Below are 24146 nucleotides of genomic sequence, written 5' to 3' on the forward strand. Positions count from 1 at the left end.
CTTCTAGGATATAAACAAAATGCCTACTTTTCCTGGCAAGGTCTTTTGTATGTTTATTGAGATTCTGCTACTATAATTTACACTTTCATTAAGTTTAAGGCCATAAAACTGCCGCAGTGTTATTGAAATAACTCTTATCTTTAAGTCTCAGTCACTATTGTGAAAACCCTGCACCTCTTGGCTGTGTCTCTGCTCCAATGAAGAGCCACTGCTTTAGGGGCCACTGAAAAGGCATTTGGGATTTAGAAAAATGTTAAAACTAATCTAACTAGAGCAATTTGGATACTCTGATTATCTGAAACCAGAACTAACAATTTTAATGGCACCAAATAGCCCGACACGATTCTTCTCTATTATGCTAATTCAAACATTAGGCAAGTGTTTATTTACTATTTAGTAAATACCTATAAGGAGGCAGTCTGAGATAGCAGTTACAGTCTCTGCCCTCAAGGAAAACCCAATCTAGTGAAGAAGGAAAGATATAGATCTATCAACAACAATAAGAAATAATACAAAGCAGGATTATGCGCCAAAGGTGGGCAGAAAGGATGGTGAAGGAAGTGATGGTGTGAAATTGCTGCTTATTGCTGCTTACTAAAACCATTCTCTCCTTCATTTGGACAGTTTCATCTGCTCCTCAAGGCGGCTGTGAAAGAACAGCCCTCATTTAGCTGACTAGGAAAGAGGACCACGTAAGGGGTTGTAAGGTTTACGGCTGAGACCCATTATCTGTGGATTCCTATTCGCAAATCTGCCTACTGACTGAAGTATATTTGTAACTCAAAATCAGTCCTCACGTGTGCCATTTCACTGTCAGTCCTGGACATGCACAGAGCAGCATAAAACAGGAGTCATCCCACGCACGTATCCCCAGGGGAGGCTCAACAAAGTGATGTTCGGCCTTTTTGTCTCAGCTTTCATATTGTAAACAAGGGTTCTTTTCATGGCCCATTTAGTGCCACGTTTTTCACATTTTTGTGTTTTGTGCTGGTGATTTTGCTGTTTAAAATCGCCCCAAACAGGCTTACTGTGCCCTATGGAGAAAATACTTGTGCTAGGTAAGCTTTGTTACAGCTCTGTTGGCCATGAGAGTTCAATGTTAATGAGTCAACAATATATATTAAGTAAGGTGTCTTTAAAAAGAAACAGACATAAAACAAGTTTATGCATTGATTAGTTTAAGAAAAGGTGACCAGAGACTGCAGGACCCTAACGCTGTCCTCTAGGAGAATGGTTCAATATAGTCTCCTAATTCAGTGCTTATGACAGCTTTCTAGAGCTTAACTACAATAACTGATGAGAATCCACTGTATTTCTTTAATTAGATTTTTAACTGTTCTCTTGTGCTTGGGTTATGGCTCTGCTCTTCTTTCCTGGAAGAGGATCATGTTCCCTAGGAGCACAGGTTGGGTGTTCTGTAGCGGGCTGGGTGGTCCCTCAGGACAAGCCCACACCACACTGCCTCCTCCACCTCTGTGGAGCCCTTGTTCATGTCACAAGCTCAGGAGTCTCTTTCCTTTCCACTAACCTTTTGAATCAACGAGTGGTAAAGTCTTGACTGTGGTGGTCTGAAGTAGGGTTTGTAACTCCTCATAGGTGCAAGAGGCTGAAACAAACTTCACATCACGTACCATGATGTCCTCAACAAAGATTGTAAATTTGCTATGGATGAAAAAAAATTTTTTTTCTATGTAGGGAGAAAGCATAGGGGGTTAGCCCATAGGTCTGTCCCTTCCATTCCTCCCAAGAATGTGCCATGCATTTGATCACTCATAATATTTATGAAGTCCAAGGGAATATGAAATTAAGGAAAAGCAGTGTTTCCAAAAGCTGACCCTAATCTCAATCTCAACCTCAGAACCTCCCACCTCGACCCCATCACATCTGCACTTATTCCAGCGGGTGCCCCTGACCTGAGCTGGTTCCAGCCAAGGTCAGGCAAGTAGGGGAGCTTCTTGACCTGGATGATGCTGTCATAGAGGGAGGGCTGCAGGCTCTGAGCCACCATGTTGGCTAAGATAACAGCCACCATCATGGGTAGGATGTGAGCAATCTGACCGGTTAATTCGAAGCAAATCACAGCTGTGGAGACTGTGTGGGACACCGCACCAGTCAGCGCTGCTGCTCCTAGAATGAGACGGGAGTGGAGTGGTGAGTTAGGGCTGCCATTCTTGGCATGGAAGGCACATGGGATGTCACAGGACTTACACCAAATGGGGACACAGGGCCTGGTCAGTGCCATACTCCTGAGGTAACCATTTGTCAAGAGCAGGGGCTAGAACACTGAATGCTTAGCAAACTATCATCTTGATCTCATTCTGTGACCTTTGGCAGTTTACAAAATGATTATGTGTGCCCAAATTTTCATTTATAAAATAAAGAAAGTGATGTCCTATCTATTCCTTGCTTTTGAAAATTTGGATTATTTTTAACTGAGCATTTTTAAAACACAGTTGTGACATTTTACTTTGACCTCAGTTTTTGTTACCAACAATTTACGAGCAAAGAGAGTCAAAACCCAAGGGTCATGCTGTGGACTTGGAACAATGACACCTGCATCAGATCCTGATTCTACTCTTTTCTCAACTGTATGAATAGAACTTAATTTTTCTGGAATCCCAGGCTCATCTCTAAGGTGCAAGGGGTCATATAAGTTCTAAGTCCCTTGCAGATCTAAAATGTTATGATTCTATAAGCTCTTCGAAGATAGAATCTGTTTTACTTGTTTTTGGTTATGTTTTTCCACCAATAAAATACTGCCTAATGCATTACCTGTATTTCTTATTTAAGTATGGGAGAGAGAATCTAGGAGCAAAGATGCTGGGAAGGCATACGTGAGAACAGAAAAAGAAAAAGTCACCCAAGGGAAATATGTGGAGGGATGATTCTACTGGATTGTGCACACAATATACTTCAGAACATAAACTGTCGCAGGAGATATGTATATTGGGAAATGACCCTCAGGGAGGATGGAGGGTGGGGGTGCCTGAGGCTTTAAGATGGGGAATAAGAGCAGATGGCTGACTGAGGCAGGAGGCTTGTGTGAAGGACTGTGATGGGGGAGTAAGGTCACCACACGCACAATGAAGCTGGTTAGTGCTTCTGTGTCTGAGGGAGGCATGGCCTTGGATGTTAGAGGATTTTGGTGACGTGTGGAGGGAGGAGGGAGGCATAATAATTTGGGGGATTATATGGTTCACTTGGGCTGGACATGGCTTTTGGTTGGATGGGACTAGAGAGTTACTGAAAAAAGAAGACCACAGATTCTCAGAATGTTAGGGCGATGAGGTATCTCAGAAGTCATTCTAAAATAGAGAAACTAAGGCAAAGAAAGGCAGCTAACTTGATCCCTAATCATCCAGGTGACACGTGGCTGGGATGAGCCTAGAGCCCATGTTTCTTAGCTCTTAATCACATGCTCTTATGTCCCATCAGTATTAACACATCTGCACATTGGGAGTATCCAAGCCAGAGTTACCTGCATTATTGTTTCCATGATTCTTTGGAAGGACATAAAAAGTGCTTACCAAATATTCAGACACAATGTTAGGTGCTTTCACCTTTACTACCTCCTTTAACCCCCATAATTCATTTTCTACACAGAGAAACTAAGGCTCAAAGGTGTTCAACAAGAGCTATTCAGAGTCAGAGCCAGAGGTTGATTTGAATAAAAATTGAATTAAATAGCATGAAATTAAAACCATGTTGCATATCCTGGAATGACAATGTCACGGGAAGGTTTGAGTGTGGGCATTCGGGGTTACAGGGTGGAACGTATCTCACCAATTACTGCGTATCCCCCAGGTAGGATCTTGTAGATGATGTCATCAAATAAGATGCCATCAGGGAAGAGCAAGGCCATAATCTCTCCTACCAGCCTTCCAAATGCAGCTCCTAGAGGGCAGACCAAAGGAAGGGTGGTGTTGGAAGAGCCAATTTCCTTTTCCTCTCTATTTATAGGGACAATCCCTCCTCGGGCAGTAAGACCAATTACAAGCCCCCAGCCTTCCAGGCCTTGCCTTATTTCCCAGTACCCTAGATTGCAACTGTCAGTGAGTCCCGGCTTCCCATCAGAACTTACCTAGCACAAACACAGGCATGAAGCCTCCGCAGGGTATGGGCATCGTGGTGGCCACGATGGACATCCAGAACTGGGGTAAAAAGAGGCATCAGGACACCCTCTCAACTGTGCACAATACACATGCACACACTCCACTCCCTTCCCACTCTCCTCCTCCTGTTGCTTCAAGAGTGACAAAAATCCTGGGATAGCTAATCCTTCTGGAAGCCTTCTTGTCTGCACCCTTCTCCAAACCTAAAAACATCAAGTTCTCCAGCTAAGAGATCGCCAAAGACAACACTGAAAGTTCCTCCATATGGTTAGCCCAAATTTCCCTTACTTGGGATGGCTCTGCGCCTTCAGGCAATTAGAACAAGGACAGGAGCCTCAGAGTACTCCTCTGTCACCACCCCAAAAGGGCCCTAGCCCACGGTACCCTATTAGCCCAAGACGGTCACCTCAGCAGAGCAGCCTGCGACTTCTGAGGCTGGGAGATATCTTTTCCTGGTCAGATTGTGTTTCTGAAAAAGAGCCCCAATTCTAAGTGGTAGACACTTTAAAGTCTTGTGACTTACTGTGTGACTAATTTAGTTTTGATACGGCCACTTACAAAGCCATTTATACGCCAAACCTCACAAGGGAATCTGGAATGAAGACCGTCCTGCCTGAGCAGAATATGACTGTTTAAAGGAAATGTCCTTTAATATCAAAATTGATATTACAATTGAATTACAAAATTGATCCAAAAAAAATCAAATCTGTTCTGGTGATGCTGGAAGGGCATGCTGAGAAAGCCAGGTAAGTCAGCCAGTATAACAGAAAAGATCACCAAGGGCAACTTCATCAGGTAGACAGATATTGAGGAAATTTTAGCAAAAGCCATATGTACATTCTGTGGCAAAGAATGCAAAAGAATTGAGAAATATAGTGGAAAGGGGAGTAGTGGTCGAACTTCATAAATATCTGTAAATGTAATGAAAATATGAGACATAACATGTACATTAAATAATTGGTTTATACACCACTTCCAAAATAAGAAAGCTGATCTTAGAACAGGATCTTAAACAAGTTTGGCGAAATACAGCCACATCTAATTCAAGGTCAGAACAGATAGCTAGGATCACAGTATTAACTCTTGAAAAATTGTACTGACTGTACTGTAAACTGACGAGAAATGAGTTTGTTAATTCTCTGAACCTCAAAAATCTTCCCTTGTACAATAGCTAAGATATGGAAGCAACCTAAATGTCCATCAGTAGATGAATGGATAAAGAAGATGTGGTACATATACACAATGGAATATTACTCAGCCAGAAGAAAAAAAAAGATCCTACCATTCGCAACAACATGGATGGAGCTGGAGGGTATTATGCTCAGTGAAATAAGCCAGGCGGAGAAAGACAAGTGCCAAATGATTTCACTCATATGTGGAGTATAAGAACAAAGGAAAACTGAAGGAACAAAACAGCAGCAGAATCACAGAACTCAAGAATGGACTAATAGTTACCAAAGGGAAAGGGACTGGGGAGGATGGGTGGGAAGGGAGGGATAAGGGTGGGGAAAAAGAAAGAGGGCATTACAATGAGCATGTATACTGTGTAGGGGGTACGGGGAGGGCTGTGCAACACAGAGAAGACAGGTAGTGATTTTACAGCATCTTACTACGCAGATGGAAAGTGACTGTGAAGGGGTATGTGGGGGGGACTTGGTGAAGGGGGGAACCTAGTAAACATAATGTTCTTCATGTAATTGTAGATTAATGATATCAAATTTTTAAAAAAAGTGTTCCCTTGAGCCAGGACTGACCGCAAGAGACAACAACCAAGCTCTGAGAAAACTTCATCCCCAAAGCTCTGTGAGGGGGGCAGAATATGACTGCTTCAAACAGTAGAGAACTGCCAAGTTAAATGTACAAATGAAGGGAATATAGATGGAGAATTCCTCAAGTGTATAATAAGAGTATATCTTGTTATCTCTGCCTTCTCTGAGCAATGCACCGTACTCAGTAGAGGCAGGTGGGATGTGGGCAGACAAGTAGGCAGGAAGGAATGAAGGAAAGAAAGAAGAGAGCTTGGTTAAAGAGTGCCCATGCAAAGCAGAAAAAGAGCTCAGAGCTTCTCAGAGCTACTATTTGCTGAAGCACCAACAGTGATCTTGAGAGGGAGCTTGTTTGAACTGCAGATGACCAGACACAGCTGGAGGCTATCCTATCAGCCTGTCTGGAGACAGAGTGCTAGGCACTAGCAGTTTAAGCTTCTTAAGTGATTCTGACATAAAACTATTTGAGACCCCTTGAACTATGCTGTACTATCTCTTTGGAGTAAGTATATGACGGCCATAAGGGATTTTGTAGGCTCAGGTTAGTCTGAAAGCCTCAGTAATACAGATAAAAGGTGGCTGATAGGTCTGACTTCAGAGGATGAACTTTAGATTATCCTCCAAGATATGTGTAAGGACAGGATCAGAGATCATTGAAATCATCAACTCCTATACCACAAAGAATGACACATGAGATTAGCAAACTTTCTGAGCTATTAGCACATGAAAGGAAAGATTCAGAAACAATGTACATCGTGTGCAACACAAATAACTCACAAGATTTTGAATACCCAGTTCTAGAGAACTCTGAAACTAGAGACACATTATCACAGATTCCGCTTTACATAGACACTTCACAGGAAGGAGCAATGTGAAGATCAGGCAAAAAGAATTCTACAAAGCTTCAGGCTGTCCTGATCAGCAGTACCAGTAATAATGTCAGATTTATTAAAAGGGAAACTGAGAAGTTGTAATTATATTAATACTCATTATAAAAGCCCCTGACTTGTAACATGATACTTTCCATACCTTAAGACTGAAGAAAAGACCCATAGACCAGTGAAACAGAAGAGAGAGTCCAGAGATTAACCCAAGCATATACAGTCAATTAATATACAATAAAGGAGCCATGGATATACAATGGGGAAACGACAGCCTCTTCAACAGCTGGTGTTGGCAAAACTGGACAGCTACATGTAAGAGAATGAAACTAGATTACTGTCTAATTCCATACACAAAAGTAAACTCAAAATGGATCAAAGATATGAATGTAAGTCATGAAACCATTAAACTCTTAGAAGAAAACAGGCAAAAATCTCTTGAATATAAACATGAACAACTTCTTCATGAACATATCTCCATGGGCAAGGGAAAAAAAGAGCAAAAATGAACAAGTGTGACTATATCAAACTAAAAAACTTCTGTACAGCAAAGGACACCATATCTACAGTATGGGAGAATATATTCATAAATGACATATCTGATAAGGGGTTGACATCCAAAATATACAAAGAGCTCATACACCTCAACAAACAAAAAGCAAATAATCCAATTAAAAAATGGGCAGAGGATCTGAACAGACACTTCTCCAAAGAAGAAATTCAGATGGCCAACAGGCACATGAAGAGATGCTCCACATCACTAATCATCACAGAAATGCAAATTAAAACCACATTGAGATATCATCTCATACCAGTTAGGATGGCCAACATCCAAAAGACAAACAACAACAAATATTGGCAAGGATGTGGAGAAAGGTGAACCCTCCTATACTGTTGATGGGAATGTAAATTAGTTCAATCATTGTGGAAAGCAGTATGGAGTTCCTAAAAAAACTCAAAATAGAAATATCATTTGACACAGGAATTCCACTCCTAGGAATTTACCCTAAGAATGCAGAAGCCCAGTTTCAAAAAAACATATGCACTCCTATGTTTATCACAGCACTATTTACAATAGCCAAGAAATGCAAGCAACCTAAGTGTCCATTCAGTAGATGAATGGATAAAGAAGATGTGGTTCATATACACAATGGAATATTATTCAGCCATAAGAAGAAATCAAATCCTACCATTTGCAACAACATGGATGGAGCTAGAGGGTATTATGCTCAGTGAAATAAGCCAGGTGGAGAAAGACAAGTATCAAATGATTTTACTCATCCGTGAAGAATAAGAACAAAGCAAAAACTGAAGGAACAAAACAGCAGCAGACTCACAGAACCCAAGAGTGGGCTAATAGTTACCAAAGGGAAAGGGACTGGGGGGGATGGGTGGGAAGGGGGGGATAAGAGGAAAAATGGGCATTATGATTAGCACACATAATGTAGGGGGTGGGGAACGGGGAAGGCAGTATAGCACAGATAAGACAAGCAGTGACTTTATAGCATCTTACTATGCTGATGGACAGTGACTATAATGGGGTATGTGGTGGGGACTTGATAATGGGGGGAATCTAGTAACCACAATGTTGCTCATGTAACTGTATATTAATGATATAAAAAAAAGAATGAGGAAGATGGAAGCTGACTTCATCCATATTGTAAAAGAGCTGAACTGAGACTTTTACTTGCTGGCACTGATATTGCGAGAAGACCACACAGGCTAAATTTCAAATCAGACTGGTAAAACAGCCCTGGCCACTTTTATATTTAAATCTGGCTATGTAGCCCATTGCCCACACTTTGGAAAAAATAAGGGTATGCATCCATGTCCAATGAAAGGACAGTGAAAATGCTGGTAGTAGTGAGAACTGGGTAACATTATGGATCTATAGCAATGAACGTTTTTTTTTTACTGATCTCTAAATTTTGTTTCAAAACTTATCTCCCAAGTTATACTCAATATTAAGTATATTGCTTTATGCACCCATGTAGCAATGAATGGTTTTATACTTATAAATATTATAGACTACTATAGGCCTGCTGCAAACTGTTGGGCTAGAAATACAGCCCAGGAAATGGGGGAGTTTCTTTTCCTGATACACTTATAATGTAAACATTATCAAGGATGCAATTCAGTAAGAAAATAATAATAGAGACATATAGGTGAGTCCTATATAATCCAAGTAGGTTTCTCAGAATAAGCTTTAATCTGTGAAGTCATATCCAGATACATACTTGGGAATGTGGGCAGGTGAGATGAGGCGAGGTGTGGGAAAAGTGTTGAAAAAATGTATTCTGTTTCTCCAAATATTTTCAAAAGCTTGAGACTTTAAAAGGATACATGATCCCAAAGGTACCATATAGCTCAGGCTAGAGGAATACCAGAAAACATAGTTATTATCATTGAACAATAAATTCTGAGATGTCTTCAAAACTTGGCCTTGTTTGCCACAGGTGGGTTTGTGTTCTCAACAACCAATACCAGGAAGTTGGGATTTATGAAGGAGAGAAGATGAACTCTGTGATGAAAGTCCGGAAGTCCTAACAAGACTCTGAGAACTTCTTTATGACAAAACCATCAAATCTTTTGAAGGAAGAAATAAAAAGTACCTAATTAATAAAGGAGATGTAAAAAATATGGAAGCTATGGACCCAATGAAACCCCCTGAAGTGGAATGGGAAAGAGCATACACAAATACAGCTTCCAGAAGCCCACAGCAAATCCTGAGACTGTAAGTTACAGACTGGGAACCTGGTGGGTCAAGTGCCTGGTATCTCTAATCACAAAATCATTGACAAGAAATTAGTGGCAAATAACTAAGAAGGAAACTTTAATTTTTTTCAACTATAAATGTAAGGTTTGTCAAAGATCCATAATGACATATTATGTATTTGGCACATAGTAGGTATGTACATAATAACACTTATTGCATAAATTAATAAATGGATCTACTATAGCTATTAAATATAAATATGACTTAGTGACTCGTATCCTAGGGAAATACAGTTTCATAAAAAGTATCATGAATAAGTTAATTACAAGGTATTCAAAACCATGAAAGTTCAGTGTAGACAGACTTTATTTTTTTAGTTTCCAATTGCTTTTATTTTTATTTTTTTATTAAGGTATCATTGATATACACTCTTAAGAAGGTTTCACAAGAAAAACAATGTGGTTATTATATTCACCCTTATTATTGGTTCCCCCCCTCAAGCCCCATTGCAGTCACTGTCCATCAGTGTAGTAAGATGCCACAGAGTCCCTATTTGTCTTCTCTGAGCTACACTTGGATAGGTTTTTTAATGAGAGCCCTAATATACAGAGGAATGTATTGGATTACTCAGGCAAGGCATACATTTAGTAAAAGGGCAATTATCAAAAAAGGAAAAACAGGCAATCAACACCATAACAGATATCACAACTAGGGGTGGAAATAAAAATATCTTTGTATAAGGCAGTAATTGAGAAGTATATGAAGACATGATCTTTGATGGGCAGGAATGAAAACAACTGAGGTAAAAGAGGCCAGCTTTAATTCAGGTTAGGAGAAAATGGTTTAAGAATGGCAAAATCCTCAGAGCCTCACTAGCTAAACAGAAAATAACACAAAAATTATTTACAGTCACTAATAAAATTGATTTAAATACTTTCTTTTGTAATTCTAAAAGAGATCACCGGTGAGCCTTGGGGGTGGAGGGGAGAGTGGGAAATGGGATATGCAAATCATCTAAAAATGTATAATCAGACACATGGAGAATGAAGTATCCAATTAATACGTGAGGGGATTTGGTTAGTTTTATCTGAGGTTTTTACAATTATCTGTTTTGCTAAACTCTATTTGACCTTGTTTACTTGACTGATGTCTTAAGACATAAGATGTCTTCAGCCATAAGAAGAAAACAAATCCTACCATTTGCAACAACATGGATGGAGCTAGAGGGTATTATGCTCAGTGAAATAAGCCAGGTGGAGAAAGACAAGTATCAAATGATTTTACTCATCCGTGAAGTATAAGAACAAAGCAAAAACTGAAGGAACAAAACAGCAGCAGACTCACAGAACCCAAGAGTGGGCTAATAGTTACCAAAGGGAAAGGGACTGGGGAGGATGGGTGGGAAGGGGGGGATAAGAGGAAAAATGGGAAAAAAGCAAGTGGAAGCTTTAGAAGGGCTATAGTAATTGTGGCAATATCACTAAGTTGACATGGATGGAACAATGAACCCAGATACTGGTTCACTTCTATAAATGAGCAACTTTCTATGTTATGGTTTCCAAGCTATTTCTTTTTGGGCAAAGACCTTTCCTCTAGGCAAACCCTGGGTTCCCAGGCTGAAAACGGACAGAAGCCGAGGGGGTCAGGAGCGCCGGGAGAGGTACCTTCATGATGAAGAAGAGAAGGATGATGATGACAACATTGACCTGTGGATGGATCCACACGGCCGACTGGCCCAGGCTTTCAGGGTCACCTACATGTTTTACCCATGTATTGTTGTCAAACAGGGTGCTGATGGCTTCACGAGGCATCAGCTGTGAGAGGAGGAAGCAAAAGGGATGGTCAGTACTTGCTTTTTGAGAGAACTGAGTCCCCAGTATCATTTTTTAAGAATCCCTTTTGCTCTTTGCTCAGGGACAGATTCTACTCTTGGACAAAGGTCCACACGCTCAGAAGCCTCTCTTCCCTGTTGCCAGTCCTGTGACCACCCCCATCGCCATCCCAGACTCCCTTGGAGCTGACCTCTCCGGCCATGAATTGACCCATTCCTGGTGGAAAGGTGAGTGAGGCGATGACGAAGGTGACAATGCCAGGATACAGCAGGCGGCTGAAAAAGAAACAGGATGAGTCCTGCCCCGGACTTAGCCATCCCACCATGGACACCATGCTGGAATGAACTCTGGTAGCTGCAGTTTCTGGCTGTCCATTGTAGTCTCAGTTTTTCAAACACAGAGCATTCTCACCACCAAAAAGCAATCTGTGGAGCGGAAGCCACACAGTCCCCTATGTAGAGTAGCAGGGCTTCCGTATTTTATCGCAAGCCCCCAAAGGCATTTGATGCTTTTCACAAAGATTACAAGGGAGGGACTCCCGGATAGGGCAGAAAGTAAATGGACACAACACAAGGAGGGCAGTGACTCACTGCTTAGCAAGAAATTGGCTGAGGGCCTTGTGCTTTCGGACACCAAGCATGACCTGGCGATGCAGATAGACAAACACAGCTCCCAGGAACCCACAGCAAATCCTGAGGGTGTAAGTTATACAGAAATGAAAGCCTCACCCCTCAGATGAAGCCATTGCAGGGAATAAATGCCAGACATTCACCCTTCCTTTCCCACTACCTCCTCTAGCAATTGACACTCTATCCATGCCCACTCCACCTTCTTCCCAGGTTCAGTCCCTTCCAATCCAAACCACACCCCACCCCTGGCTCACCACTCCCAGGGAGGGTGACCCCACTGACCCAATGATGGCAAAGGCTGGGAGTTCCTGAAGGTCAAAGGGGAAATCCATTCGGAAATTGGTTCTGAAGAGAGCAGTGATCGTGACTGCAGGAGGGAAAGGTTAGTGACCTAGGGAGGCCTGTCTAGAACTTCTCATGGTGGAAGAGCCACAGGAACCCACCAAGCGGGAGTCAAGGGCCATCAGCTGTGGGACTAGCTCCTGGATTCCTCCAAGACCTGTGTCGCCTCTTCTATTTAGTTCCCATTTTCTATGCACAAACACTACTCTGCTACTCCATGACCTGTATCTTGGGCCTGGTCCACTTCCCAAATAATGCCATCCATCCCTTTTCTAAGCTGCCCTCAGAGCTTCCCTGCACACCCATTACAAGCATCCCGATTTCACATGGCCTCCACCGAGGGCTCCCCAGTTACCAGCATCCTTGTTCCACACGGCTAGCACGCGGAAAACAAAGGCACTGAACGTGGCTGCGAAGAATCCTCGCCAGTAATTCCGCACAGCAAAGTAGGTAGAGGTGACCTCGATGCTAAATAGCACACCTACAGGGACATGCAAGTAGGGTCAAGTGCAAACGAAAGTGAAAGGCTCCCCCATACTTCCACCGGGTGGTCCTGAGGTGCTTTTGCTGAAACTTAAATCACAAGAGGAAGCAAGCATGGAAAGTAATGATCTCTTGGGGTCCCATGCTCTAAACTATCTACCTGCTCCTGCTAGCAGTTTTATGCAGGCCCAGGATGTGGCCTAACAAAGTGCAGAGAGGATGGGAAATGGCAGATCCTCAACCCACAAAACATGGGGGTCAGGTGGTTATGCCCTCCCTATCCCTTAGAAAGTGAGGCTGTGTGGGATTCACAATGGTCAAGTGTCCATGGGGATTTAAGGGTCACTGAATATTTTCTGCTGGGAAGTCACAAGAGAGGACGTTTCCAGCACAGGAGCTCCCCAGAGGTGCAAGCAGAGCTCGAGGTTTACAGGGACTCTCAGCACTGTCCCATCTTTCCTCCCTCCCTCTGCACCATGTGCCTTAGGGCAACTTTAAAAGGAAGAACTAAGAAAAATGATTAGGAAAGGGCTTTGTGGGAGCTGATAATACTCAACATTCCAAGAAAAGAAAGCAGAGCATTCATCTAAATTTTTAAAAATAATTGTTAAAAACCTGACTGAACAGGACCAAAGCAAAGGGAAAATCCAAGAGGTGAAATTAAAGTCAATTATGCTTAAGAATTAGAAAGAAAGCTAATAATTCTAAATGGTACTGTTCCTGAGAGTAGATGCTAGAGCAGAAAATGAGGAGACCGATATATAGGAAAACAGCAGGCGCTGGCAGGGACGAAGTGAGGGATGCTGATGAGGGCTTAAAAAGAGAGTCAAGAGACATAGAGAAAAATACAACCTTTAGACACACTACAAGTAAAGGAGAAAACGTGAATTAGATGCAATATAAAAATTTATGACAATGTCCAAAACCTTAAGCCTCACCTTTATCAAGAAATTGAGGAAGAGAAACCAGGGAGAAACAGCACCTAATTAGGCGGCTAAGACAGACTAAAGTCTGGTCTCAGGCTCATCCTCCCACTCTGTTCAGTTTCCCCTGCAGGTACTCTGGATAGGAATGGAAGTCCCGAGAAGGACCGGGCACAGGGTGAGGTTTGCCTCCCTCTTTCTCTCCACCGTGAATGGCTGCTGGCCAGTCCAAGACCCTGCCTGCTTCCCTCTTCAGACAGCACCTCACATCTTAGCCATTTCCCTCCCCCTGGTGTGAATTCCAAGTCACATCTCTTGAATCCCTCAGGACTCACCCTCAGGTCCACAGGTGACAGTCAACAAATACAAGACCTCTGCCCCCAAGGGATGGTGGCCTGACAGTAGCTCCTGCATGGAGCAACTGCAGCATGTTGGCAGAGGATCCCCGGGGCTCAGCTCAAATGTCATCTGTGTGGGAAGGCATTCCCAACCCCTCCTCGGGTAGACAGCCCCTCTGTCACCTTGTTCTCAGAATTTTGGCCTGTCGGAGCACTTACCATCTAAAGTGATCATCACTGAGTTTCCCTAGGAGTGAAAGTTCCTTGGAACCCAACACCTAATACAGCACCTGGTACATAATCAGGGCTCAATGCCTGTTCTATGCACGAACAGGAGAGGAGAGGGGGAGAAAGACAGGGAGAAGAGCATGGAATGGATGCAATTTCAGAAGACAGACTGTGGGGATGGGGGATCTGGGGCAGACAGAGCTTTGCCAACCACCCCTCTGCACCTGCTCCTCAAAGCACAGGCAAGGCAGGTGCCCCCTAGGCCTAAACGGAGAACTTGACACAGTGGAGAGTTAGCTGGAGCAAGTCCCTCTCCTTTGCCTTACCAGTAATAAAACAGAAGTTGAATGATCTGTCAGAGTGTAAATTATCCAACTTATAAATATTTTATGACCATTTTTTGAAATCCTAGACTAGATTTTCTTTCCTGCAATGTGGTTCCAGGACACTTCCCCTAATAGTCTGCCACTATATACTCAGGAATGAGAACTAATTTTAATGTTAGCCTGAGCCAAACAGAAAATGCGCTGCTAAAAGGAAACAAAGCATGAAAAACACAGAGCTTTTAGAAACTCCCTGGTCATTTAGATTCTGTATTACCGCTCTCCTCTGCCACCTGATATTCTCCATTCTTCTCCTGTGGCTCCTTTGCCCCAGCCAGGGCCTTGTCCTTGGTCTTCTACCCTTCCTCCTAGACTTCCTGAACTCTCTCAATTTCATTTATGCCCATGGCTTCAACTACCAGCTACCTGCTACTGGTTAGCAAAGCTGTGTTTTCAGTTCAATTCCTGAACTTGAGACTCACCAGCCCAGTGACTATTTGGTATCACTTGGATATCCACAGGAACCTCAAACGCAACATTCTCAAAGTGAAATGTATCAACTCCCCCAAACCTGTCTCACTTCCTATATTCCTCAGCACCACTACCCACCTTTCTCCTTGTTATAAACTTAGGGACTGGTCTAGATTGCTCTCTCTCTTATCCTTCACATCTTCAAATAAAACCAACCGCCAGGTCACATCAGGTTGACTTCCTATCACGCATGTGTACCATTCTCTTCTGTATCTCTTCTGCCTGTGCCCAGTTGGGTCTCTCATCATGGAGCAGGACTGTGACAATAGTCTTCGTATTAATCTTGGACTAATCCTGCTAATCCATAGGCCAGTTCTATCCTGCACACATCTGCCAAAGACCAGATGAACATGTAAAGCTGGTCATGTCCCTCCTTATTCAAAGCTCCCCTTCACGCAAGACAGCATTTCCCAAAGTCAGATCTGGGACAGACTGTGAGTCAGTCCCATTGGAAGGTCCTTACGAAAGGGTTTCTGTGAGAAATGTTGTATTTGAGCCACATTTTGGATATTCACAATGCATGTCTATATATCAAATATTCTGACAAATATTCCAGTTTAAAAAAAGTATTTGCTTAACACAGCATTTTCCGACTTATTTGTCCCTGGAACCCTTTTCACATGTTACTTCTATTAACACCATGAGGAACTAGGTTCCATGAAACACATTCTAGCCAAGAGAATAAAATCTACATTCTTGTGGATGGCCTACAAAGACCGCTGTGATTTAGCCCCCATCTCCCTGTGCAGACTCATTTCCTGGTCCTGCTCCCCCTGTAACCTCTAGTCTCTCAGCTACCGCACTCATGGTCCCCTGGATCTTGACTTGGAATACTGTTGCCTCTGTCCCAAGGACCCTGCCCTCACTGTCTTCTGTGTACTTTGCCCAGGCTGCCACTGAGACGCGTCTCTGGGCGGGGCTGTGATTATCTGTTAGCTGCCTGTCTAACCTTCCAACCATGAGCACTTGAGAGCCCAGGACCCAGCACAGCGCCCACAGGGCACACTGCTCAGAAGGTAGGTGATGGTAGCCAAAAGATGTTTGTCATTTGAATAGAATGTTGAAGTACATTTCTTTCATAAGTGTAAGGAATTAAGAATTGACTATATAGTGAGTAAATTATCTTATTACTAATTTTTTCTTTCAGAATTATTCTAGGGTCATTAAAAAAAAAATCAAGTAATGCTACCTGCCAGGACATTTATTATGGGTCACTTAATACAAACATCCTGAAAACTGCATCTTAATTTTTTAATGCTGAAATTTTCTTATGCCAAGAGTCATGTTACCTGTAACTTCCTGTGGTCTTTCTCTACTTTACACAGGACCAAGGAGAGCCCTCCTTATCCATCCCAGAAATTCCAGTTTTATGCAGAAAAGGTAAATTCTCTTTACTTTAAAAGAATGTGCTTAATTAAAGACAACAACAACCAAAAGAATCTACCTGTCTAAAAATGTTCTTTAGACCTTCTGGATTTGTAAGGTGAAAGAATAAATAGAGACGAAAGTGGGTATAAATGTAAGTGTGAACATTTAACGTGCATAGAAATTCAAACACACTACCCTTCACTGATGGCGGCTAATGAGTTCAATGATGAGAGCTGACCACAGAAGTGCAAACAGGATGGTAGCTGACACGTTTGGGGACCTGATCTTGTGCTGTGTGTGTTGGCGTGGTGTCAGTGCCAGTGGGTGTGAACTCTAAAGGCTTATCCGTGTATCATTCCTTAGCCACCTGTAGCCTCCTCTACCAAAGGTTGATTGCATTTTCATAATTGGGAAGATATCTCTAACAGCTGTGATGTTAAGATGCCTGGGCTTTTCCTGCAATTTTGTTTCTCCAATTGTCAACTTGGTGTCCTTCATATTATCAATGAATCCAGTGAATGATCCATCCTCCTCCTCTGTTAAACTGGTTATAAATGATATTGAAGAAACAAGCAGGTACACTGCTTTCTTTGACAAAGTCCATTTGTTAGTCATTCAGGCCAGGGAAATCATCTGAAAGGTCACCTTACAGGTGAAGAAAGAGTTCAGCTCAAAGGTAACTTGCTTAAGTCACTCGCCCTCTCTGTAAGCAGTTCTCTCCTCTACAGTATGGGCCTCATAGAGCTTTGGGCAGAAATAAACACAGAGTGCTTAGAAAATGGCCTACATAGAGTAAATGCTCACAACAAGTTAGCTGTTCTTGTTACACTCTTGTTTTAACTGGTAATATTCACACCTGGGGATGCTGACAGATACTGTTTTGGGAGCAAGATCAGGCAAGTGGACTGATGTGGGAGAGGGTAAATCACTTGCCTCCAAGAGGTGTTCCGAAACAACAGCCGACTCCTACGGCACAGCCCACGGTCAGTGTGTCAGTGTAATAGTATGGCTGCTACTAGGGGAGAGATGGACAGAGATTGGGGGGCAAGGAAGGGGCAGAGAGGACAGGGAGAACAGGCACGGTGGGGAGTAGGGCAGAAAGAGAGGCTTAAGTCACAGGGAATCCCACGGGCCCATCTCCCCCTGCGATTCCCAGGCCGAGGGAAAGCACTTAGTTTGACAAACAGGAAGTGACCTCACAGAGCAAGGCCAAACAGAAAATGCAAGAAAAGGCAAATATATGGAAGGCAGGTAGACGAATAATGATCACCACAGAGGGGCTGGAGACAGGGCTAGTAGGACAACACGTGTCAGCAGCAAGAGAGACAGGAAAGGACTTCAGACAAACAGAACCAATAAAGCCTGCGTGGAATAGCTGCCAGCCTCCCGCCAGCCTCAAAGAACAAGTAGCCCTTCGGTAGAAGAGGGCAGGTGCCTGGAGTGCTCCACAGTCACTCCCTGAATGCCCACCCCCATCCCTTCAGAGAGCACCCTCTGCACCCCAAAGCTTGTTGCAGCCACCCCAGTCCCCTTTCTAAGTCATGCTCAGGCACCCGAGGTGGGGAGGAAGTGGAACTTGCCTCCAACTGGGGCGGCAAAGCAGCATCCCACGCCCACCGCGCAGGCCGACACCAGGAGGTCAGGCTGCCCCGGCTCAGTCTGCAAGAGAAGCGAGCAGGACCAGGAGGGAGGGGGGCTGGGCTGCGGACAGGGAATGGCGAAGGGACAGGGTAGCACAGGAGGGAAGTGACACAGGTGGGGTGTGACGAGCAGGCAGCCTCGGAGGAACCTGGGCCAGGCCTGGAGGCAGGGGCACCTATCAAGGAAGGGGAGGCTGCAGGACAGGCAAGAACAGCGAGTGCTGGGGCAGCCTAGTGCTGGGGCAGGCGGGTGCGGGGCACGTGCAGAGAATAAGGGGGCACGGGCTCAGCGTGCTGCCAGCCCGGAGCAAGGCGGCTCTCCCTAGCACTCTGAACACACACAGCCCTACCTCATGTTGCTTTCTCAACCTTACCTCGTACACCCCACAGAACACTGCCATGAACCTGCTGAGGACGGCAGCACAGATGCTGGCAATGTGGACAAAAGGGCCCTGGGAGAGAAGTGGGGCAAGGCGTCAGGAGCAGCAGTCCAGCCCCAAGGCTTTGGCATTTGAGGGACTAGCCCTTATTCTCCCGGCACTGCGCTAGGGGCCAGAAATATGGAAGTGAGTGAGATCAAGGTTCTGCCCTCAGAGAGGAGGGGAAGGAATGAACCTTCATATTACCATTTCAGGAAGTGGCAAGGGCTACAGAAAAAATGGGGAAGTCGGGGTAGAGCCAGGACAGCCCCGTGGGCTTGGGTGGGGGTGGTGTTCAGGAGAGAGCACAGCTGGGTAGAGCCTGGACAGAGGGGGAGCTGCATGGGGTCAAGAGGAAGAACTTTCTGGGCTGAGGGAACAGCAAGTGCAGGAGCCCTGAGAGGATGACAAGCTTCTGTGGTGGAGGGACAGGAAGGCATTGTCACCCAAACACAGTGAATGAGGGCCAGCCTGCGAGAACAGAAAAATGGACAGAAAGGAGCCAGATCACCACAGGCCTCCTAGGCCCCAACGAGACGTTTGGATTTTACTCTAAAAAGGAATGGAAAGTCATTAGATGTTCTTAACCAGAGGTCAGACTTGCTTATTCAGATTTGAAAAGATGGCTCTGGCTGCTGTGCAGACTGACTGCTGACTGTGGCAGGGCAGGAACGTGTGTGACTCTAGCCTTCAGAAAGCACGGTCTCTCCCTAGTTCTGGTTTTACAGAGTAAAACAAGGGGTTGTCTGGAGGGTCTCTGAGGCAGTGGTCTTCACCTGGGGGAGGTTCTCCCTGTAGGGGACACCTGGCAGTGTCTGCAAACATCCTAGCTGTCACAACTGGGGGCTGCTACTGGCTTCTACAGTGTAGAAGCCAGGGAGGGGGCTAAACACCTGCAGTGCACAGAATAGCCCCTAGAACTAAGTATTGTCCAGCCATGAAGGTCAACAGCGCCAAGGCCGGGAGACTGCTCTGAGGCCCTCCCAGCTCTGACGCTCCTGGCACTGTGACTCAGGACTAGGACCTTCCCCTGGGTTTCTCTCCCTAATGCCTAGCAGCCCTGGTGCCAGTCCCTGTGCCCACAGTCCCCATCTGCTCCCAGGGCCCCTCCAGACTCAGCGCCGCCTTCGGCCGCAGGGCCTGCCAGCTCACAGTGGGACCTACCTCCTTCCCCACGGGAATGCCGCTGCCCAGCCCTGCAGTCAGGGCCACCACCTTGGCCACAAAGGCCTTGAGGGTGAGATATTCCTTCAGGACAACCCCACGAAGTATTGTCTTCATTTCAGGGATTCCAGAACCTAAAAGCGTTAAAAAATGATCATGGGCAGGTTCAAGCTGGGGGTTAAGAGGGAGAGGAACTCCAGACTGTGGGCACAGCAACGGGGCGTCAGGGCACCATGGCAAAGCAGGGGACGGGACTGCAGGCCTGGTGAAGAAGAGGTGGGGTGAGAGGTCTGCAGGAGAGGGAGATTTTATGGACAGATGGCATGGCAGGGGCAGGGAGCAAGAGTTCTCACCAACGGCCTGGGGAGAGATGAGCTGGCAGAAGAGGGCGCTGAAGAGGATGAGAATGAGTGGGAAGGTGACCCAGGCCAGGAACTGCAGAGGCAGGCTGGGCTGCATCTGGTAATAGGTCCACTTGTAGGCTGCAGAGACACAAGCCCGCACTCAGTCCCAGCACGGATGGCTTGTGCCCATGCCTGCAGCTCAGGACCGTGCACAAGGAGCGGGCTCACGCTGTTTGACCTCACTAGATGGTGCTGTTCTCCTCTGACACATGGGGAGGCTGAGCTGCAGGAGGCAACATGACCTGTTCAGTTTCCCATTACAGGTAGGAGGCTGAGTCTACAGCAGTGTGGGAACCACAGTCCAGCGCCAGCATGTGGCCCGCTGGTAAGGCTGTGCCAGTTGGCCCAGGGCTGAGGGCTTCCTGGGACTCAGGATGTTAAGTGCCCAAACCTGGAAAGTCCTGGGAACACTGGGACAAGTTGGTCACTAGTGGGGTACCCACAGCCTGGCTGGTAGCAGGTGGGAGGGGCGGGAGAAACGGGTCAGGGCCTGGTCTTGTCCTGGGCCAGAGTTGCATTCCATCTCTTCTGTGCATCATCCCCCTCCCAAAACGTACCCCGCTTATCCTCAGTGAAACTCTAGAAACAGCCACAGTATGGGGAGAGGATGAGAGGGAAGGGCCAGGCTAAACCTACCCTGAAGGCTTTTGGCGCTGACATAGTCCATGCTCCAGCTAACCAGGGCCATAAGAAGTCCCAGAAGCACCAGGAAGATCCAGTCTTCCCCTAATTTTCTCCTCACTACACGTCCCAGACAGTGGATACAATCTGGAAGAGAGATGGGTAAAGCAGAGCAGCTCCCCGGCCATTCCTCCTGGATATGACTAGGGGAACTGGGGGGACCTGGAGGGGGCTGGGCCCTTAGGGTCTTGTCTGCGTGTCTTATTCACTGAGCTTCTCTTTGCCTCTCTGCCAGTTGCTGCCCCTGTCCCTTCCAAAGGTGCCAAAGTCCAGTCCCCACTGGATACTTGAATTCTTTTCTAAAACATTTGCGACTTGGGACTGGGCAGGTTGGATGGTAGGGAACAAAGCAGGGTGAGGAGGAGGTGGGAGAGGGTATGTGGGGGGAGGGGAGAGGGCGGCGTAGGTGGCCAACAGCCCGCTCATTCAAATCCTTGTACCTCCTTCCAGTCCAGATCCCTTTATTCCTCAGTCCCCGTCACCTTGACATTTAGAATAGTGGTCCTCATCCTTGCTGTCCAGGGCGGCACTGGAGCCTGTCATCTCGGTCATCCTCACGTCCTGCCGCTTGTCTGAGAAGTGCTCTTTGTGATGGCCGTAAATCTGGACAGAGGGAGGATGGGAAACGTCTGTCTTGCTGAAGAGTCAAAAGGAATAGACAGAGGGAAGCACACAGACCCTCAGGAAAAACAAATGACTTTTAAAAATCCTGGGTGTTGAGGGCCTCATGTAGGGTCACTTTGTGGGTCATCCTGGCTCCCAAGTCCCCGGTCTCCATCAGTGGGTTTCCTGCTCTTTACCCTTCTCTGTTCATCCTCACCATCTCTCCGTCTGAGGGCAGCCTTCCGCAAGGAAGCCAACTGCCACTCTGAACTGGGGATGCAAGAGCTGTGCTAAGACGGGGCGTCCCTGTCAGGTACTTCATGTGTCACTGGCTCGGGCATCCAGGCCTCTCCCATTTCCCAGACACCCACATTGACTTCCCTCCAAGAAATCCTGCCGTGGATGGGCCGAGGACATGCTAGTAGGTGACTCTTGGTTGCACTTTGCCTCAGTGTGTCTAGCCTTACTTGAGGCCCTAAGATGCTTCTGCCAGGCTTAGAGAAAGCCCATCGTCTCACCTCCCATGCTTGTATGCACAACCGGGAAGCAGTCCCGGTAAGACAAGTCAATCCACTTCATTCCAGAGCAAGAGAATGAGATGTTCACCAAAATGTAGAGAGGGGGCCACAGCAACCCTCAAACCTGGGAGCCCAATGCTCTCATCTCAATGTGGAGGGTGCATTTGGGTGCAGGTAGCAAGGCATCTAACTGCTTCTAGCCTTCCCCTGACAACTCCATCCTCCGGGGCCAGGGTCAGGCCAGGACATGCTGCTGGTTCTGAGAGGGCCTGGGTGGAAGAGATCTGATTTCATAATACAGGCAGCAGTTTATGCCCGAGTTCTAGGCAGGCGCACACTGACTGCCCTGCTTCTGGCTGCTTTGCCTTCTGGGGTGAGGTTAGTGACCTAGGGAGGCAGTGTTTCCTTCCCTGCCCCTTTTGGGATCCTGAGAGAAGGCAAGATCGGTGGCCAGTGCATAGCTGTCCTCTGGCTCTCAGCAACTTCGGGCCCCAGGCTGCTGGGGACGAGGAAGGGGCTCCATCCCAGTCCCGTGCTGGCAAACACGAAAGGAGCCAAATCTGGCTGGTTGGCTCAGGGCTCAGCACACCCCAGAGCAGGACTAGGGGTGGGGAGGGAGGCCTCAAGTCTGAAAGGGACGTGTGGTCTGGGGATTGTTGACAAAATGCCAGCGTGAGTAAGAGTGAGGCTGGGAATAGGGACGGTAGACAATGTTGGCAAAGTATTGATGCCGGTTAAAGCTGGGTTAAGAGTACCTGGGTTTGAAAATTTCCATAATAAAAATTAAAGAGAAACTTACACCCAAACTCCTCTTTTTTGCTTTCAAGGCCCTGCAGAAACCAGCTCAACCTTAATTCCCAATTACCTCCCTGTCCCAACATGGAGCTTCATGAGTTTGCCTGGTTTCCTGTCACCGGGAAGGGCCATAACTGCACTTTTACTCAGACGTTATCCCACCCAGAAATGACCACACACACAGGGGAGAGAGCACAGGGCCACAGAGGGATCTTTCTGCCCAGCCCCAGTCTTCCAAGGCTGGGTCAGGTCCCACCTTCTCTATGAAGTCCTCTCTGACTGACCATTCAAGTCTCTCCTGACTTGTGTCCCCACCCCACAACTGGTTCCCCAGGGCTGCCGTTCACTGGGACTGAGGCAGGGGTCTCCTTACCCCCAGTGCTGAGGTCACCTGCCCAGCCCACCCCTCGGGTTCCCAGGCCCCCGCCTTAGCTGAAGCACTCTGTTTTCCTGCCCTCCTGACTCACTGTATCGCTTGCACTCTGGACGCTCATCTCACTCACCATGACCTGTGTGTCTGCGACAGTCTCACCACCTTTCCTTTCTTGTGACCTCCGGTCTCCCCTTTCCTAGATGTCCACAACCCATCAGTCCCCACTGCTGGACGATATTGATCCCTGGCCATACGTTAGTTCCCAAGACCCTCTTGCTGGGAACATCTCTGCACCTGGCCAGGTGCCCACACCTGACGGGTTCTCACATGAGCACTCTTCCCACCTGAGTATTTCCATTTCTTCTGCTCATTTTGACCCTGGGATATCTTTGATCACTAATAGGCAATTCAGTCCATTTTCTCCACTTATCCAGATTCTCTCCTTTTGCCTCTGCAGAAGTGTTTATCTGTGTGTGTTCTGCCAAAGGTCGGGGAGGGAGAAATCTTGCAGTGCCCACCCGTGGTGAGGGTGTAAGAGAGCTCACACACAGAGGTGTGGGCTCCTACACCTCCCCTCACGTAGGCTATGTAAGCACAAGCTCGTCCCGCTCTTCCATAGGATTCGTGTATCCTGTTAGCCAAGGCTACATAAATGCTAGTCGGTGGTGATTGCACCTTGAGCTCAGTCTAGCCCTTCAAAGGATTTGCCTATTTTGAACACATTACCACGTGCTCTTTTTAGTGAAAGTAACACTGCTCCCTCTTTTTACCTAATTCCTAATTTCCCCCAACTCACCGCCCCCTGCCCATAGGACTTTACCTGTGTGGGGTGGGCGTTGGGACGGGGGCCTGCATCCTTCCAGAGCCTGTGCTGGAGGCCTCCATTCTCGGAGGGCAGTCCGTAGCTGGTGCAGTGCTCAAAGGGCATATACTGGTACTGCGGGGCACTGCCCCACCAGCTTTGTTCACCTCCATGCCGCTGGGACCCAGAAGGCTCCATGCACCCTCCCTGGCCAGGCCGTGGCCTGCCTGCCCCCGTCCTTCCCCCAGGACAGCTCCTTAAGCCAGTCCTCTTGC

At 46.3% G+C, this 24146-nt stretch overlaps 1 protein-coding gene across 4 annotated transcripts in view; it reads right to left on the reverse strand.

The window, feature by feature from the left end:
• The window catches only part of CLCN1 (chloride voltage-gated channel 1), a 31321-nt gene extending 7175 nt beyond the window's left edge, over positions 1-24146 (reverse strand). For 2 of the 4 annotated variants that reach the window (XM_073238305.1, XM_073238308.1), the window contains exons 1-17: positions 23890-24146; positions 21263-21383; positions 20736-20867; positions 20049-20177; positions 19696-19829; positions 18487-18564; positions 17406-17484; positions 12634-12759; positions 12219-12303; positions 11898-11999; positions 11498-11582; positions 11140-11289; positions 4519-4581; positions 4082-4151; positions 3784-3894; positions 1914-2127; positions 1529-1662 (exon numbers count right to left, since the gene is read on the reverse strand). In XM_073238305.1, the coding sequence (XP_073094406.1) occupies positions 1529-1662; positions 1914-2127; positions 3784-3894; positions 4082-4151; positions 4519-4581; positions 11140-11289; positions 11498-11582; positions 11898-11999; positions 12219-12303; positions 12634-12759; positions 17406-17484; positions 18487-18564; positions 19696-19829; positions 20049-20177; positions 20736-20867; positions 21263-21383; positions 23890-24069 (1993 nt within the window). In that variant the 5' untranslated portion in view covers positions 24070-24146. Of the gene's footprint in view, positions 1-1528; positions 1663-1913; positions 2128-3783; positions 3895-4081; positions 4152-4518; positions 4582-11139; positions 11290-11497; positions 11583-11897; positions 12000-12218; positions 12304-12633; positions 12760-17405; positions 17485-18486; positions 18565-19695; positions 19830-20048; positions 20178-20735; positions 20868-21262; positions 21418-23889 lie in introns of all 4 variants that reach the window. The other 2 variants (XM_073238307.1, XM_073238306.1) reach the window with 2 other exon arrangements.

This window comes from Manis javanica, chromosome 6 (genome assembly GCF_040802235.1).
Source record: "Manis javanica isolate MJ-LG chromosome 6, MJ_LKY, whole genome shotgun sequence".
NCBI lineage: Eukaryota > Metazoa > Chordata > Mammalia > Pholidota > Manidae > Manis > Manis javanica.